The sequence below is a fragment of the Lygodium microphyllum genome, chromosome 23, assembly GCF_053477565.2.
Source record: "Lygodium microphyllum isolate KBCC chromosome 23, Lygodium_microphyllum_v1.1.10, whole genome shotgun sequence".
Lineage (NCBI taxonomy): Eukaryota > Viridiplantae > Streptophyta > Polypodiopsida > Schizaeales > Lygodiaceae > Lygodium > Lygodium microphyllum.
The window spans coordinates 100,339,424-100,355,966 of NC_141157.1; the positions used below are offsets into that span (position 1 = coordinate 100,339,424).

The 16,543-nt window shown below is 37.6% G+C and overlaps 1 protein-coding gene across 2 annotated transcripts in view; it reads left to right on the forward strand.

Annotated features, from left to right (window-relative positions):
- The window catches only part of NAR1 (ferredoxin hydrogenase), a 78,857-nt gene that overhangs the window by 16,188 nt on the left and 46,126 nt on the right, over nt 1-16,543 (forward strand). For both annotated transcript variants that reach the window (XM_087663845.1, XM_087663846.1), the window contains exons 3-4: nt 8,508-8,664; nt 8,799-8,985. In XM_087663845.1, coding sequence (XP_087519971.1) covers nt 8,508-8,664; nt 8,799-8,985 — 344 coding nt within the window. The remainder of the gene's footprint in view (nt 1-8,507; nt 8,665-8,798; nt 8,986-16,543) is intronic.

Sequence of the window (16,543 nt, forward strand, 5' to 3'; positions counted from 1 at the left end):
TGTCCATAGTTTAAGGAAATGGTAACTTCTTTGAATTTTTTTTTTTCTTCACCTATTACTTCTTTAAACAACATGGTATCCTTTGTCCATCTTTTCCATTGTTTTATTTATCATCCATGACTTCTTTATTTTTCTTTTCTTTTATGTATCCATGAATATTTTTCTTTATATGCATATTTTACATGACTTGTATGCATGGCTTTTTCCTTTCCTTTTGGGTGCACTTGCATTTTGCATGGTTTAGAGCTTTCAAAAAGAAGTATGACTCTAATTTTGTATAGGATAAGTTGTGGATGTGAATTTTTTATCAAATGTAAAATTTTTACATTTGTACATACTTTTGGATCCTTCTAAGGATTGTTTTGTGAATTTTTCATATTTGCACATGTTTTTGGGTTCTTCTTAGAATTGTTGTGAATTTTTCACATTTGCTTATGCTTTGAATCCTTCCAAGGTTTATCATCAAGCACCTGATCACTATCTTCTCCCTTATATACCCAAAGCCCTGTAGCACCACTTCATCCTATTTCCAAACCAAGAAGGTGAGAGGAGCTAATTTGTTGCAATTTTGAAAATTAGGATGTTAAAACCCTAATTTTTGCAAACTCTAAGCAGTAAGTTGATTTTCTTCTTTAGTGCTTGGATTAGATCAAGCTAAGTAGAAAGTGCTTCTTGGATGAGAGAGAGATGTGAGAGTAAAAAGCACGTGGCTGAAATTTCAGCACGAGAGCTTATTCCAAATGAAGAGAGCTATAGTATGGAGCTTGGAGTGTTCAAAAGTGAAAAGTAGAGATTACAAATGACAATTGTTTGTGAAAATGACAAGTGTAGGGATAGTTGTCTCTTCAAAACGACACATCTTCTATTTTAGATGCCACATGTCACTTTTTTAGAGAAAAAAGCTTCCAAACTTTCTACTCTAAAAATCTTTCAAATGGTTAAGAATTTGAGATAGCTGTTCAAGACAAAATTGTTTCTTGTAAAATTTTGGAGGCTTTGGCGCAAATAGAATTTCCATTTAAGTAACTTTCAAAAATAGTAATCTCCTAACTTTTAGGAGTTGTCAAATTTAGCTTTTGGAGAGCTTCGATGTATAGGTTCACCAGTTCATGGTTTGTTTCTTTAATCATGACCATGCGGTTTTATGTTCTGAAACCACTCATTATATGGGCTTCTAGTCAATGTGACTATTTGAGTGTAAAAGTCTTAGTCATTTGAACTTTCTGGCCAATTTGATTGCTTGATTAAACTTTTACTTTCTCTTGGGTATCTTGTCAATGACGACCTAAGTATAATTATAGGGTATTTTTGCCATTGACTACCCTTAAATAGAAAGATGAACATTTAATCATATTTTAAAATACTTAAATAATACAAATTGCCTTTCAAAGTACATGAGCCTTAATTTAATTTGGAATCATAGAGCCAATATGACTTCGTAACAATTGATATATAAAAGGTTTGTTATATCCCTCCCTCTTGAAATCCATCTTGTCCTCAAGGCATTACTTGAAGTATTTCTAATTTTATAGCTTCTTCATAAGCTACAAGTATTTCTAGATAGTTTTTAAAATACTCTTTTGGCATTCATTTAGAGTCTAAATGAGAGTAATTTTTAAATTTCAGAAGAAATTATCTAGAAATGTTTCTTTATCATTTTCTAATCATATGAAAGACTCTTTGCTTTGGTCAAAGTATATCCTTCTTTTCGTCTACTTCAGATGGATATTGTATTACTAGTTTTAATGGTGGAGACCCTTGATAAGGCTTTAAAAGATGGATATGAAAAGCATTGTGAATTTTCCAATGCTTTGAAAGTTGTAACCTCTAACAAAGATCATTAATCTTTTCAGTGACTTCAAATGGCCCATAATTTCTTGTTGCGAGCTTAGTGACTTGGAATGTAGGCTCGTTAGAGCTTCTTAGACGAGCTTTGCCAAAATTCGGCCACATTGAATCTCTTTTTTGTAAAATCAAGTGGCTTCTATGCTTATTTTCTGCTTTCTTTTGTTTTTATTGAGATCTTTAGATAGCTCATTTAGCTTGGGCAAAAGCTATATCCATATCACCCACGAACTCATCAGCATGAAATATCTCTTCCTTTGTTTTGAGAATAGGTAGTAAGAGTGGTTTTCCATATATGATCTCAAATGGTACTTTATCTGTAGAAGCATGAATTGTGTTGTTATAGGTATATTCTACCAAAGGTAAATATTTTTTCAATTGTTGGTCAGCTTCATGGTAATAGTACTTCAGTCTATCCAATATTATGAGATTGACTATCTCACTTTGGCCATCTATTTAAAGATAATAGGAAAAAGAAAAAATAAGCTTTGTATCCAAATTTTCAAAAAGAGCTCGCCAAAAGAGGCTAGTAGTTCTTGGATCTTTATTACCCATGATGGATTGTGGTAACCCATGATACTTAAAGATTTGTTGAATAAATATTCTAGCCATATATTGAGACTTGATAGTCTTTTTGACTGGAATGAAACGAGCTCGTTTGCTAAACTTATCAATAATAGTCCATATGCTATCATTGTTGTTTGCTGATCTTAGCAAGCGAAAAATAAAATCAATAGCAATGCTTTCCGAAGGTTGGCTTGGAATTGGTAATGGCTACAAAAGCCTTGCATGCTTTTGGTGATCAAACTTAATCTTTTGGCTCACAAGATATTCTTTAATAAATTGTTCAATGTTTCATCGAAGACTTGGTCAAAAGAAATACATTTCAAGTGCCTTGGTTGTGGCCAAATACCACGATGAGCCATGTAAAGAGCCGCATGACATTCATCTATTACTTTAGGCATGAAATCTTTAGCAACACATAACTTAATTCTCCATAAAAAGAAATCCATCTTTGATAATATAGAAGTTTACCCTTTTACCAAGTTATAAACTCTCCCAAATGATTTGAAATCTTTATCAGAAGCATATATGTCCATTGTACTAGTGAAATTTGTATGATGAATCATAGACATTGTATGAATCTAAGGTCTTTTTGATAGGGCTTCAGCTATCTTTTTTGCTTTCTAGGAATATGGAGTATTTGAAAGATAAATTGAGCTAAATAATTGGCCCATCGAATACGCTTTTGAGAAATCTTTGGTTGGTTGAGAAAATGTCTCAAATTGTCATGGTCTGTTTTGATGAGAAATTCCCACCTAAAAGATAGTATTTCTAATCTTTTAAAGCTTGAATGATGGCCATTAACTCCTTTTCATAGAGGTAGTAGCAATTTTTTTTCTGCATTTTACAACCTTCTGCTTGCATAAGCAACTGCATGTCCTTCTTGGTTTAAGACTGTACCGATGCAGTCTCTTGAAACATCAGATTCCACAAAGAAAAGTTTTGACAAATTAGATATAATCAAAACAGGTCCTTTGTTGATATAGAACTTTAGAGCTTGAAAAGCTTCCTTCTCTAGGTTGGTCCACCATAATGATGCTGCTTTCTTGGTTAAATTATGCAATGGTCTAGTAACCATTGCAAACCATTTAATGAATCTCATGTAATAAGAGTATAATCCCAAGGAACTTCGAACTTTATGAATACTATTCAATTCTAGCCATTCTACAATAGTCTTGATTTTTTTTGGATCCATCTGAATACCATCTTTGAATATAATATTGCCCAAGCAATGAATCTCTTGTAGGAAAGATTAACTCATTCACAGAAAGTTTGTGTTTGCAAAGTTCTTGAAATACTATTTTCAAGTGTCGCTTATGCTTTTCTTCATCTTTTGAATGAACCAAAATATCATCAAGCAAAGTACCTGTAAACTTCCAATGTGCTCTAAAGATTCTTTTCATCATTCTATTAAAGATTGCAAAAGTATTGGTGAGACTAAATGGTAGTAGAAGAAGCTCATACAAACCAAAAGTTGTCCTGAATGTTGTTCTATAAATATCTTGAGAAACAATCTTGATCTGATTATAGCCACTCTTCAAGTCAATCCGGTCGAATACTTTAGATCCATCCAATCTATCCAAGCTATCATTATTTTTTGGTATGGGAAACCTATTCTGAATTGTAATTTTGTTGAGAGCTTGTAGTCCACATACATGTGCCAAGATCTGCCTTTCTTCTACACTAAGAGGACTGGAGAGCAAAAAGGTGAGGAATTGGGTCTTATTAGATCTTAATCCAAGAGCTCACTCACTTGCTTCGTAATCTTCTCTTGTGTTGGACCCACATGATAGGGTGGCCTATTTGGAGGTGAGCTCCCAGAAATGAGATCATTGTGATAATCTTTTGGCATCTTGGGTGGTAACTCGTTAGGTAAAGTGTTTGCAAAACAATCTTCATACTCTTTTAAGAAACTCATTCGGTTCTCGTTCATATTTGAGATGGACTCTTCAATTCTAGACTCTTTGTTAGAATCTTTGACAAAAATTAAGTACGAGGAAATAAACTTTTTCATTGCTTTATAAATTTGGATATGGGATATGATAGAAATAGAGTGACCTTCCACTCCCACATCAAAAGATATATTTTTATCCTTGAAAGGGAATCTACTTATTTTGATTTCAATTGATGGTTGGATCTATTCTTCTATACCAAGGTACTCCTAATACAACATCACAATGACCAAGATCTCCCATGACAAAACTCTCATAATCTACATAATCTTCTATCTCAATTCACAGTTTTCCAAGAATGGGAGTAACTTTTGACTCCATTACTTGAAAAGTAATATTTGATATTTTTGGTGTTTCAAACCTCTCCTTTGGTAGATGTAGAGCTTCAATAATCGGAGGATAGATATAATGATATATAGCCCTTGTATCAAAATGAATGAGAGTAGATTGATTGGCAATCTTACCCCAAGCCATAAAAAGCTTTCTTTTTTTTGACAGAGTTTCATCTTGTTGTTGTAAGGATTTCTTAGGTACAACATTTGCTTGAGGTGTCTTTTGGGGTTGGTTTTCCTTCTTTGCCTTATTAGAACATTGAATAGCTATGTGTCATTTTTCTCTACAAGAGAAACGTCATCATTCTCTTGTATATTTTGCTAATTGCTGATATGTTAGCTTCTTTTTGGATGGCAAAGATGATGTATCTCCATCCTTATGCTTTGTTTCTTGTTTATCCAACTTCTTTTGGTCAAACATCTTGGTTTTCTTTTTTTAAAATGGTTTTTCTTTTGAGGCGACCATCAGATTAGCGTTAGGTATCATTAAATGCCACTTTCCTAGTGTCACCAATTGATACTTATGGCCAAATGAATTACGCAACCATACTCGGAAATGGAAGTTACCTGCCAATTTAATTATTGGCCAGTCAGATTATTTTTCAAGGCACTAAAATAATTATTAGAATGATTTTCAGTATTTAAAGATTAAAAATTAATATTTAATTATGGATAATGCCAGAAAAAGCATTCGAGAAGGTTGTTACTTGTAAAAAATGCCCATGTAAGACTAAAAAACGTCTTTAGAGGTTGGAGAGAGGTATTTTTAGTGTATTCAACTTGCAAGAGAGAGGGAGGAGATGCTACTGGTTTGGTTTGCAGCCATTGGAGGACCTTTTGAGGTAGCCAGGGACAAGAGAAAACCAATCAATAGTAGGTGATAGTATCTACAAGCTATGGAGACAGGGCAGCACCAGTAAATGACCGATTTTCTTCAGTTCTTTGCATCTACAAGCTGTTGAGACAAGGCAACAGCAGTAAATGACAGATTTTCTTCAGTTCTTCGTGAAGAAAGTTTGAAAATTTTCTCTTCAGCATTCTCTCTCATCTTCCAGTCTTTCTATAGCTTTGCTTTGAAGATTACAGCATTGAGATCATTAGAGATTGAGAAATTTCAGCGTGCCGGAAATTGGAAACTCCAAGACTTAGATTCAATAGGGTTGAAGCTGTTTTCAATCAAATTCAAGTGGAGGGACCAACAAATCATTGAATTTGGGGAATTTTCCATCTTCATCAAAGCGGGTGAAGGCCAATTGATTGCTTGAATCAAGGGGCAAATAAGATTGAAGAGTTGTTGGTCATTTTGGACAGCAAGGAGAGTTGGAATACCGAAAGGGATTGGAAGAATCCCATTGTACATCAACTTCTTCTTCAATTAATTTAAATAAATACTGAAAGGGGCGTTAGTTTTGGGGCCAATAGGGTGTCTGATGTCTAAGATTATATGGTAAAATGTGCATTTCAGTTTTGTGGATTTGTTAATTTCTCTAAATAGTGCTTAATCAGGTTATTTATCACCCTATCCAAGGAGGAAGGCTAGTTACATTTACCAAGCATTTGTGACACATGGAGTCCTTCAGCTTCTAAGGCCTTGGGCTACTTCCAAAGTATCAGGCTTTGTCATCTTGACAGCTCACCGTATTGTCGGATGCAATCCATGGATAAACTTTCTCATCTCCATATTGAAAGGAACTTTATTGAGAGATGTAAGTTTAAGAGAAATAACTGCAAACTTGCTGATATATGTTTCAACATTGTCTCCATGGCTTTGCTTTAGTTGATCCCATTCTTGTTGCACATTGGCTTCAAAGGACGAGGATAGAAATTTCCTGGTGAATATCTCCTTAAACTCTTTCCAAGTCTTGGATTCCTTTCTCTCTTGAAGAACTTTGAGCCATCAATTAAAAGCGACATCCTTCAGATGCATTTTAACCATTTTGATTTTTGATTTTTTTGAATAATCTTCACCACCAAAAGCAGTATTAAGTGTCTACTAAAAGACATAACTTTTTGAGAATCTCTTACAAATGTAAAACTTGACGCTCTTCTCTCTAGGCTTGAAGTCTCTATTAGCATCGTTTTTCTTTGTTAAAAGCTTCTTTGGAGATTCAGCTACCATGGAAATGGTTGGTTCCTTGACTTTCTTCTTGCCCTTCTCCATGGAGGGATTCCTAGGACAAGAGGAAGTAGCTTGTGTATGATGAGACTTTGAAGTCATCGCTTGGGTGGATCCTCGAATGATAGGTGATGTGTTATTTTTCATAGACTTAGTTGTATCAACAACATTTATACCTTTATGCTGAGATAGGCCTTTGCAATTGTAATACCATCTATCTCAAGAGCCTTCTCAGTAAGGAAATCTTTAAAGACCTTTGTTTCAGCCCATGCTTTAGCCTTTCTCTCCATCAAAGCTTGAATTTTTGGATCGGCTTCGAGCTCCTTATATCTTTGTATCTTCTTATAATCAAAGAAGCATACAGATACAGAGTGTTGGAAGCCTTCCGGTTGTTCACCCAAATTCTTCTCTTTGCCTCTTGACATGAGAAAGTTGGGCCCAAAGATCGTCACCCATAAAAGTTCTTACAAGGAAGAAGTCCTTGTTTTGATACCAATGTAAGTGCTGGGAAGAATGTGAGGATGATAATACTTTGAACTCAACCAACTTGATCAATTATTACCATGAAATTAGAGAGAGAGAGAGAGAGAGAGAGAGAGAGAGAGAGAGAGGAGGAGATACCATGTTGAGAGGGAAACCGGCCCCTCCCCCTTTTATTTGAATTTATTGAAACAAAACCACGGGCACCAAGTTTTTGAACCATATACAAAAGAGCTGATTTGTTGCAATTCTGAAAATGGGCTTTGAGACCCTAATTTTTGCAAGCTCTGAGCAACAAGCTTTCTTCTTTAGTGCTTGGATTAGATCAAGCCAAGTAGAAAGTGCTTCTTGGATAGAGATAGATAGAGGAGAGTGCAAAGCATGTGGCTGAAATTTCAGGATGAGAGCTTATTCCAAATGAAGAGAGACCTCCAATATATAGGTGTGGGGCTTGGGTACTCACAAGTGGAAGTAGAGGCTATAAATAACAAGTGTTCCTGAAAATGACAAGTATAGGGACACTTTTCTCTTCAAAATGACACATGTCCTATTCTAGATGCCACATGTCACTTTTCTAAAGAAAGAAGCTTCCAAACCTTCTACTCTAAAAATCTCTCAAATGATTAATAATTTGAGATAAATTGTTCCTTATGAAATTTTGGAGCCTTTGACGTGAATGAAATTTTCATTTGAGCAACTTCCAAAATTTTCATTTGAGCAACAAAATTTTCATTTTAGGAGTTGCCAAATTTCTTCTAGAGAGCTTCATTATAACAATTGATATACAAAAGGTTTGTTACAAGACAATCATGATTGGCATACACTACCAAAACTTTTGGTTCTAATAGGTTGAGCGATGGGAATGAAGGGCATGGGCATAAAGTAATTGGTTAGGATGGGTTTAGATGAGGATAGTCCAGGTATTTCCATAGTACCAAAAGCCAAACACAGACTGACCTGGGCATGGGCATAAAGCAATAGGGTAGGATGAGTTTATATGAGGATAGTCTAGGTATTTCACATAGTACCAAAAGCCAAACCAGTACATAGACTCTAGGTCATAATGTCCTAGAGTATCATCAAATATGATAGGGGGGTCTGACGTTTTTGCAGAAATTTGCATTTACCACTTAAATGATTTTAGTGTGCACCAACTTTTACTTCAAGTATTAAGTTCTTCAACTATGAAAGTCTTACTTACAATGAAACTATCTGCAGTGGTTGCATTACGTCAGCAGAGACTGTTTTGTTGGAACAACAAAGTCTTGATGAATTTATGAGTCGTGTTTCAAGTGGGCAGAAGACGGTGATTGTATCTGTATCCCCTCAATCAAGGGCAAGTCTAGCTAATTATTATGGCATTACCCCTTTGCAAGTAAGAACCACCATATTGGACACACAATTTCTATTTCAAAGTTATATTTTCAATCTTACTAATTTAGTTTCAAGGTGTAAGAAATATGTTTTGTAAGGAAATCATAAGAGAGGGAATTCATTTTGCTTGTGCAGGCCCTAAAGAAATTGACAACCTTTTTGAAGGGATTAGGTGTGAGAGCTGTTTTCGACACCAGTTGTAGCAGAGATCTCTCTCTCATAGAATCATGTGAAGAATTCATCAGAAGGTATACAGAACATAAGAGTTCTAATAGCACAAAAGAGGGCAGGCATTTGCCTGTGTTAGCATCGGCTTGTCCAGGTAATTGGCATTCAACGCTTCTGCTGCATATGACATTGTTTGTGTGTGACATTTTTAAAAAGTGGACCAAGCCAAAAACAGTTTCTTTTGCATTACTCTACAAAATTAATAGGGTAGTTTCTAGCAATTCTCTTCTAGTATCATTCTTTGAAAGTGGCGTCTATATCAGCTCATCAGGATGGTTCCTACTTCTGTCCTCGTGTGGCACCTATTGCTATCACTGTTATTCTCATTCAGATCACCCTTCCCTTTTGTCAGTTTCCCTTACAGATCATCTCCACTTTATCTCTGCTTCCATCAGATAATTTCCATGTTCCTTCTCTTGAGCTTGTTAATGTTTCTTTTTACAGTATGTCAGATTCTTCAGTGTTTTGTTATGATTGAGAACAGTCTTACTTCCTCTTGTAACATTGCCCATTTTTTCTGCACACGTCTTTATCTTGGCCAACTTTCATGCACTTCATCTTCCTTGCAAATATAGACTTATCTACGATATCCTGTCTATGCTCAAGCATAACTGTTTGTGGTTCTTTGCTCAAAGAATGTTGCTAAGAGGTAAGCAATTGTAGAGTATGTACATTAAGATCCCCCTGCAACTTGGGGAGCAAATTTTGTCTCCTCTTGGTCCTTTCTTATTATTGTAATTTCTTAAAGTAATTATGTGGCAGTAGACATTCATCTCGGAATCATTCCACATCAAAAGTGGTAAAAAGGATTGTCTACATCCCATAAAAAATTATCATAATTTTGAATCTCACATGCTATAGTCATTTTTATAGCTTCCAATAGTCCAACTCTGCATGAGGCCTCTACATGAATAGGAAAAAAAAGAAGGGGGGGGGGGGGTTTGCCATAAGTGGAGGCAGTGATGGAAGCATAGAAGACTGCTGCAATAGAGTGCACAACATGAGAAAAGAGAAAAGAGAAGAAAACAAAAGACCATTGCAAAGGAAGAACTCAAACATATGCTTGGGAAATGGAATCCATATACCAAACACAAGACAATTGTGTACAATAGTGTGTCACTATCTATGTGGGCATTGACACCAGCTCCCTCTCTTCAATAAGACTTGCATTGAGAATTTGCAAGTGATAATGATAATACAAACTGAGGGAGCCAAATATATAGGCAAAAAGTAATGCTAATAAAATAACAGGTCAGCCAGCATAAATACAGTCCAAATCACTAGAATGATGACAATAAAACATAGCTAAAATAGTCTATAATGCCCATCCCACAGCTGCACATGCCCAGACTCACTCATGAGTTGACTAAATTGCTAGCACTCTCTCTTAGATTATGGTTGATCTGATATAATACAATGATACAATGATAATGACTCCAATTGGGTGATCAAGCCACCACCAAGGTGACTTGGAGAGAACATGATATCGATGTCACTCATACCAAAGTTTGAAAATAGAGAAGAATCATAGTAGCTCCGTGCGTCAGTCAAGAATGCCTCGCAGGAGCATACACAACCATTCTGTCAACAATGCTTTTGAGCATAGGTGACCATGGATTCCCTGCCTTTGATCAGATTGCTAAAGTATCCCCTCATGTGAGCTCGGAGTAGAAGCCAAATCCACTCTCTATCTAATAATAGTCCATCATGAACCTAGATGTCCATCCTAGCTTCACAATTTCAAAACTTGTTAGACTATAGTCAATGTAGAAGGGGAGTCCCTCTCTAGATCTATTGCACCAACATACCTGTATAGATGAGACTCACTTGCCTCACCTCACCACCCTCTCCCCCCTCTTGTTGGCACTTGAGAGTCGTGAGGGATGACCACATCACTTGTATTATAAAGAAGCAAAAGGAGGGGCTGCTAAGCCCTTTCCTTGATCTGAAGAAGAGAACCCCTTCTGCCCCTTGGCTGAAGGATCCAAGTTAGAGTCAGAGGAGGAGAATGACTCATCAAAGGAGTCCATATCCCGCTTCCTCTCCTTCTTTTTCCTTGAAGCTGCTAACTTCTTATAACCCTTACACAAATGTCCTTGCTTACCATAGTGATAACATTGGGCCTTTGACTTATTCTTTTTGTCACCCCTCTCTGAAGCTGCAAATGCCTCATCATGGCTTCCATACCGAGATGAAAGCCTCCCTTATAATTGAAATGATGCCTCATGCTAAAGCAACATCGAGGATATATATGTAAAGCTCACTGACGTCGATGATGTGTGGGACCGCAAAGCATTTTCTACTCCATCCAACTCTGGTGGGAGCTTGTAGAGCATAGTCCCAACATGATGAGTTTGTGGAAGCACGAATTGCATGCTTAGAAGCTAATCTTGTATCTACGTAACATGAAGTAAGAAAGATTGGATAGTCTTAAACTTTATATGTTGGAGCCGACCATAGAGGGTCATTTTATGCATAGTTGAGGGATCTTCGTACAACATTTGAAGCTTCTTCCATATTGCTAAAGCTATCCTACAAGAGGTGATTGCTGGTAGAACCTCTTTAGAGATACATCGGAGAAGAGCAGAATACATGCGAGCATCATTGGAATCCCATGTAAGTGCAACTTTCTTATGATTGTCCTAGTCCTAATCATTAGGAAGAGTGGGAAGCTGAGGATGCTTAATAGCTCAAGAAACCAAGTACCATAATCACTTTTGCACAAACCATGCTTTCATAACAACACTTCATGTTAATTTTTGAGTAATCAGGACCATGAAGTTTGCTAAAGGTAGAATAGTAGGAAGGAGCCATGTGGAGAGGATAAGAAGAGAAGAAGAGAGAGAGAGTACAACCAAACACAACATAGACTGCATGGATGACAAGTTTACATGTAGTGGCAAGAGGAGCTGATTAGAAAACGATTGCAAAATCTGAGATAATCAGGGTGAAAACAATTGGGAAAAACTGTCAAAAGGCTGAAAAACATGTTGCCCAGCCTGTAGAAGCATTAAATGCAGAAAACACAGCAACTGTAGATCAAAACACAGACAGATAAGGCATTAAATGTAGTTATCAGCATTAAAATAATGCAGAAAATAAAGAATGCAGGAAGCTGAGATGAAACACAGGCTATAGAGACAAAAAGTCAGGCCGATTTGTAGTAGGAACAAGTCACCTGGGCTGCAACAGAGAGTAGGAGGTTGATCAGCAGCAAAATAGTGTGAGGGCAGATTGTCCACGATAGAAAACAACACCTAGAGTCTGAACACAGATGTTTGATACCATGTCAAAAGTGGGTGCAATGATGGAAGTGTAGAAGACTGCTGTAATAGATTGCACAACATGAGAAAAGAGAAAAGAGAAATAAACAAACTAACATTGCAAAGGGAGAACTTAGGGATATGCTTGGAAAATGGAATCCATATACCAAACACAAGACAATCATGAACAACAGTGAGTCACTGGCTGCGTGGGCATTGGCACTAGCTCCCTATCTCCAAGAGGACTTGCATTGAGAATCGTTGAGTGATTCCTTCCCCTACGTATGTCTTCAAGAAACCTAGAGAGAGACTTTGTGAGGCACTAGAATCATCACATTTAGTAATCCTCATAATACTAAATGGAACAATGATTTGAAGTGGAGGAGAGCATTTACTCGAATCCAATTTACATATGATGAATACACAAAAGACCTCCAATAGGGGGGTTCTACCTCCTATCTTTCTTGAAGCAATTAGCATGAAGTATAATACTTCCAATCTTGCTCATGTACAACAATAAGAGAACATTGATCAATTCAAGTTTGGACTTGTTTAGAGCACTCCCAAGAATTATGGGGCATTCATATTCACATTCTCGATTTCAATCACAATCTCTACGGCAATCTTGATCTCAAATCTCACATAATCATGAGAATTGTCAACAATTCAAAGAGCAGCTACAAGCCAACATTTTGAGATGAAGAAGTGTTAAGAATACTTTTGAAGAGAGAGAGAGAGAGGATTTACTTGGCATATGGCAATCTCTTTTGCTTCCTTGCTGTGACTTTTGTATCTTTTTTGCGATGTGGTTTTTGTTATCCTTTTGTAATTTGATATGATATAATACAACCACTCATTACGGAAAGAAAAGAAAGATTACAATCACATTCTAATCGCTTTTCATATTTATCATTTATATATGGTCCTCTTATAGCTCCATCAAAATGAACCATTCTTGACCTTAACAATCACGGTCATATCATCCAAACTTATAGATTCAACCCTTCCATAACGTTAACATTTGTTCACATGAATGGGAAAATGCTAACTATTTGTACAAGTTTGTCCTACTCCCTCTCTCTTAATCTCTCTTAAGTCAATCAATATTAAAGTTAATGCTTAAAACACACATTCTCATAACCATACTAATAATGTCAATAGAGTATCATGTTTTCCCTCTCATGAAAGTATCAAAGTCGTGAAATAAATACTCATAACAAGAGGAGAGAATACCTGATCCATGAAAAGAGAATATGTAGCCTATAGAATATACAAGTGTAAGATATGCTGAAGTCATTTTGACATGCAAACTCCTATTTGCAAGCTGCAACTTGTTTTGACTACGACTTTGTGATATGAAATCCAAATGGGGTAATTCTCAAATTTGATTAGTGTCCATGGGTGGGTGAGTAGAACAACATGGGCATAATTGTGTACTTTTAGGAAAACCTTGTTTTGACTATAATTTTGTGATTTTAACCTTCTATGATTTCACTGAGTCTTCTCTTTTGCCTAGCCTTGCTCCTAGAAGTTTGCAGCTTGCATACAACTCTGCTGACAGTGCCCTGCCCATCAAACACTTGCCCCTCCTCCATCCAGCTCCACACCATCTTCTTTAGCCCTATGCCATCTATCTTAGTTTGCACATCACTTCTAGCAATTTGTGCACCTTTCTCTTCCCAACCTACATTTCACGCCTATAGACATCCTATCGCCTAGTAGTCTCCATCCTTTTCTTCCCTCCTACTGCCTCCTCTTCTTTCTTATGGCAACTTGCCCTCTCACCTCAGTCCTCTTTCAGTTCATCTCTTGAGCCTCTTCCTTCTCTCTTTGGGCTTTTTCTCTCCTTTGGCAATAGATAAATTGAGCAGGATTTAGGGACCCACATGGTTCAAGTGTTACCCTAACAAAATGAAAGAGCAAACAAGATTCACAAGGCAATAGCCAGTCCTTTGCCTTTGTCAAGGACCTGCAATGTGGCCCCCTACACTCGCTTGGCCAATGCTTTCCTACATATCTGCTTTGCTCCTAGTACTTAGCTTTGTCATTAGGGATAGAGTAAGTAGTCCTCGAGATGTCATCATTTGCGTGTCAGCTAGTTGGAGACGACCATTGTTTTATGCATTGAAGGACTTAATCTAGGTAGCTCTCATAGACACTTGTGCTAGGGTTTACATTAGTAGTACCTGTTGAGCAACCAAAGTCACATGCATTAATATTTGTTTGTGTTGCACCATTTTGCATCTCATTAATAGCCCCAAAAAGGTTTTATTTGTATTTATTGGCATGTATTTCACATGCAAGAACAAATGCTCCAAAATTTGTTGTAAATAGGGTATGTTGTGGGCATTCTTCACACTTACGTTTAGATTATAGTGGCCAAAAACCAAGTTTCTAGTCTCTCCTAGTATTAGAACAGTTGCATTTTGCTGAGCAAGAGGACATACAATTGTTGACATCCTTATCACTCACTCTCTAGTTGTTGGAGATGAGATACAACCTTGGATTTAGCTGTTGTATTGACCACGCAACATCCCACACCCATTTGCAGCAGCCTCACTTAATCAACAACCTTGCGTTTTACAGTTTGGAGGTGTATACATGCTGTTATTTCTATTAGCAGTCATGTGTGTCTTGTTTGGTCATCTCCTATTTGTGAGCCTGAGTCTAAGTCAGATGAGGACATTAGGAGCTCTGACATTGTCTTTGTTTGTCATTTTATGTGTTTTAGACACGTTAGATGGAGGGTACATTAGTGCATTTCTTTTTGGGCACTTTTGGCCATTTTTAGGAGTTTGACCATATTTAGGGTGTTGCCTCCTTTTTACCTACATATAGGTAGCCTACCCTCCTACTTTTATCATCCATTATCCATCATTGATCCTTCATGATCAGCTAGCCCTCCTCATTCTTTCATCCCCTTGCTACTGTTTGGTGCCCATGCTGATGTGTAGAGCTGTGTGTTGGGGCTGACTGTTGCAGCCATAGTTTTTTCATACGGCAATCATATGTCATATGCAGACGGGTATGAAAGTATGATTAGAGTATGATTCACACCTTGGGGCTGAATCATATGATACCCTAATTTTAATTAAAAAAATTTAAAATGTATCTAGATCTAGTATTCTATACTAAATTGAGTAAAGAAGCTAACAAGCTCAATGAAAACTAAAATTCCATTGTTTCAATAGCTTTAATTTAATAGTAAGGTATCCAATAATCAAGACACAAAATGGATTTGCCAAAACATATTCAGATTCTCATTTCCAATTATTGGAGTCTAGACACAATTTAAGCACTGAGATGGCTGCAGCCTTACAAGTGAAAGAAATCCAAAAAAGGGTATATAGGTCAAAACAAAATGCCATAAAAGTCAAAGGGTTGCATAACAATAGAGTTTAGACTCTAGAGTCTAAGCTATAGAAGAAGGCTGAAGCAAATGTATGGGAAAAAAAGTAGAAATATTGTGTCAGAGTGCAGCGGTGCGGAAGCGTAGGACTGAGAGAGAGAGAACGCAGAGAGAGAAGAGAGAGAAAGAGACAGTGGACGATGAAGATCTGCTGTATAAAGAGTGCTGAATACAAAGATATGCAGATATATACATGGGCGCAGTGCGCTGGACTGCGTGTCTCCACCTCGACGATGCAACCTGCTGTTCACCTCGAAGTCCGCTGTAGTTTGCACTGTCTCCTGTCTGAAATTTACGAACAGAGACGGAATCTGCGCGTGTCACCGGTCTCTAATCTGCGAGCAGAGAAGTGTAGGAGACTGCTGAAGATGTCGGGTATTTATAGCCGAAAACTAGACAAAACAGGGCGCCAGAAAATAGCCTGTCGGCTGCCGATTGACTGCACTGGTCGGACTGCCACGTGGCAGTCCGACTGCACACTGCCACCTGCCCTGCTGCCCCTGATCAGGCTATGATCTCTAACACCCCCTCTCAGAGCCTGGGCAGGGCAGAAGCCTAAGGGATCTGGAATGTCTCCGAAGTAGAGCCTGGGGAAGTGCCTTCGTAAACAAATTCGCAAGATTGTCCTCCGTCTTGCAGTACTCCACAGTGATGGTCTCATCCAGAAGCTTCTCTCGGATGAAGTGGTACTGGATCTCTATGTGCTTCGTCCGGGCATGAAAAACAGGGTTCCGTGCCAAGGCAATGCAACTCTCATTGTCACATCGCAGCAAAGTAGGACGAGTCTGGGGGCACCCAAGCTCCTCCAATAATCTCCGAAGCCACACAGCCTCGCATGTGGTGGAAGACGCGGCCCGATACTCCGCTTCAGTAGACGAAAGGGCTACCGTGGGCTGCTTCTTGCTACTCCAGGAAATAACACCTGCACCCAAAGTAAAACAATAACCTGTAGTAGACCGCCTGTGGTCCACATCACCAGC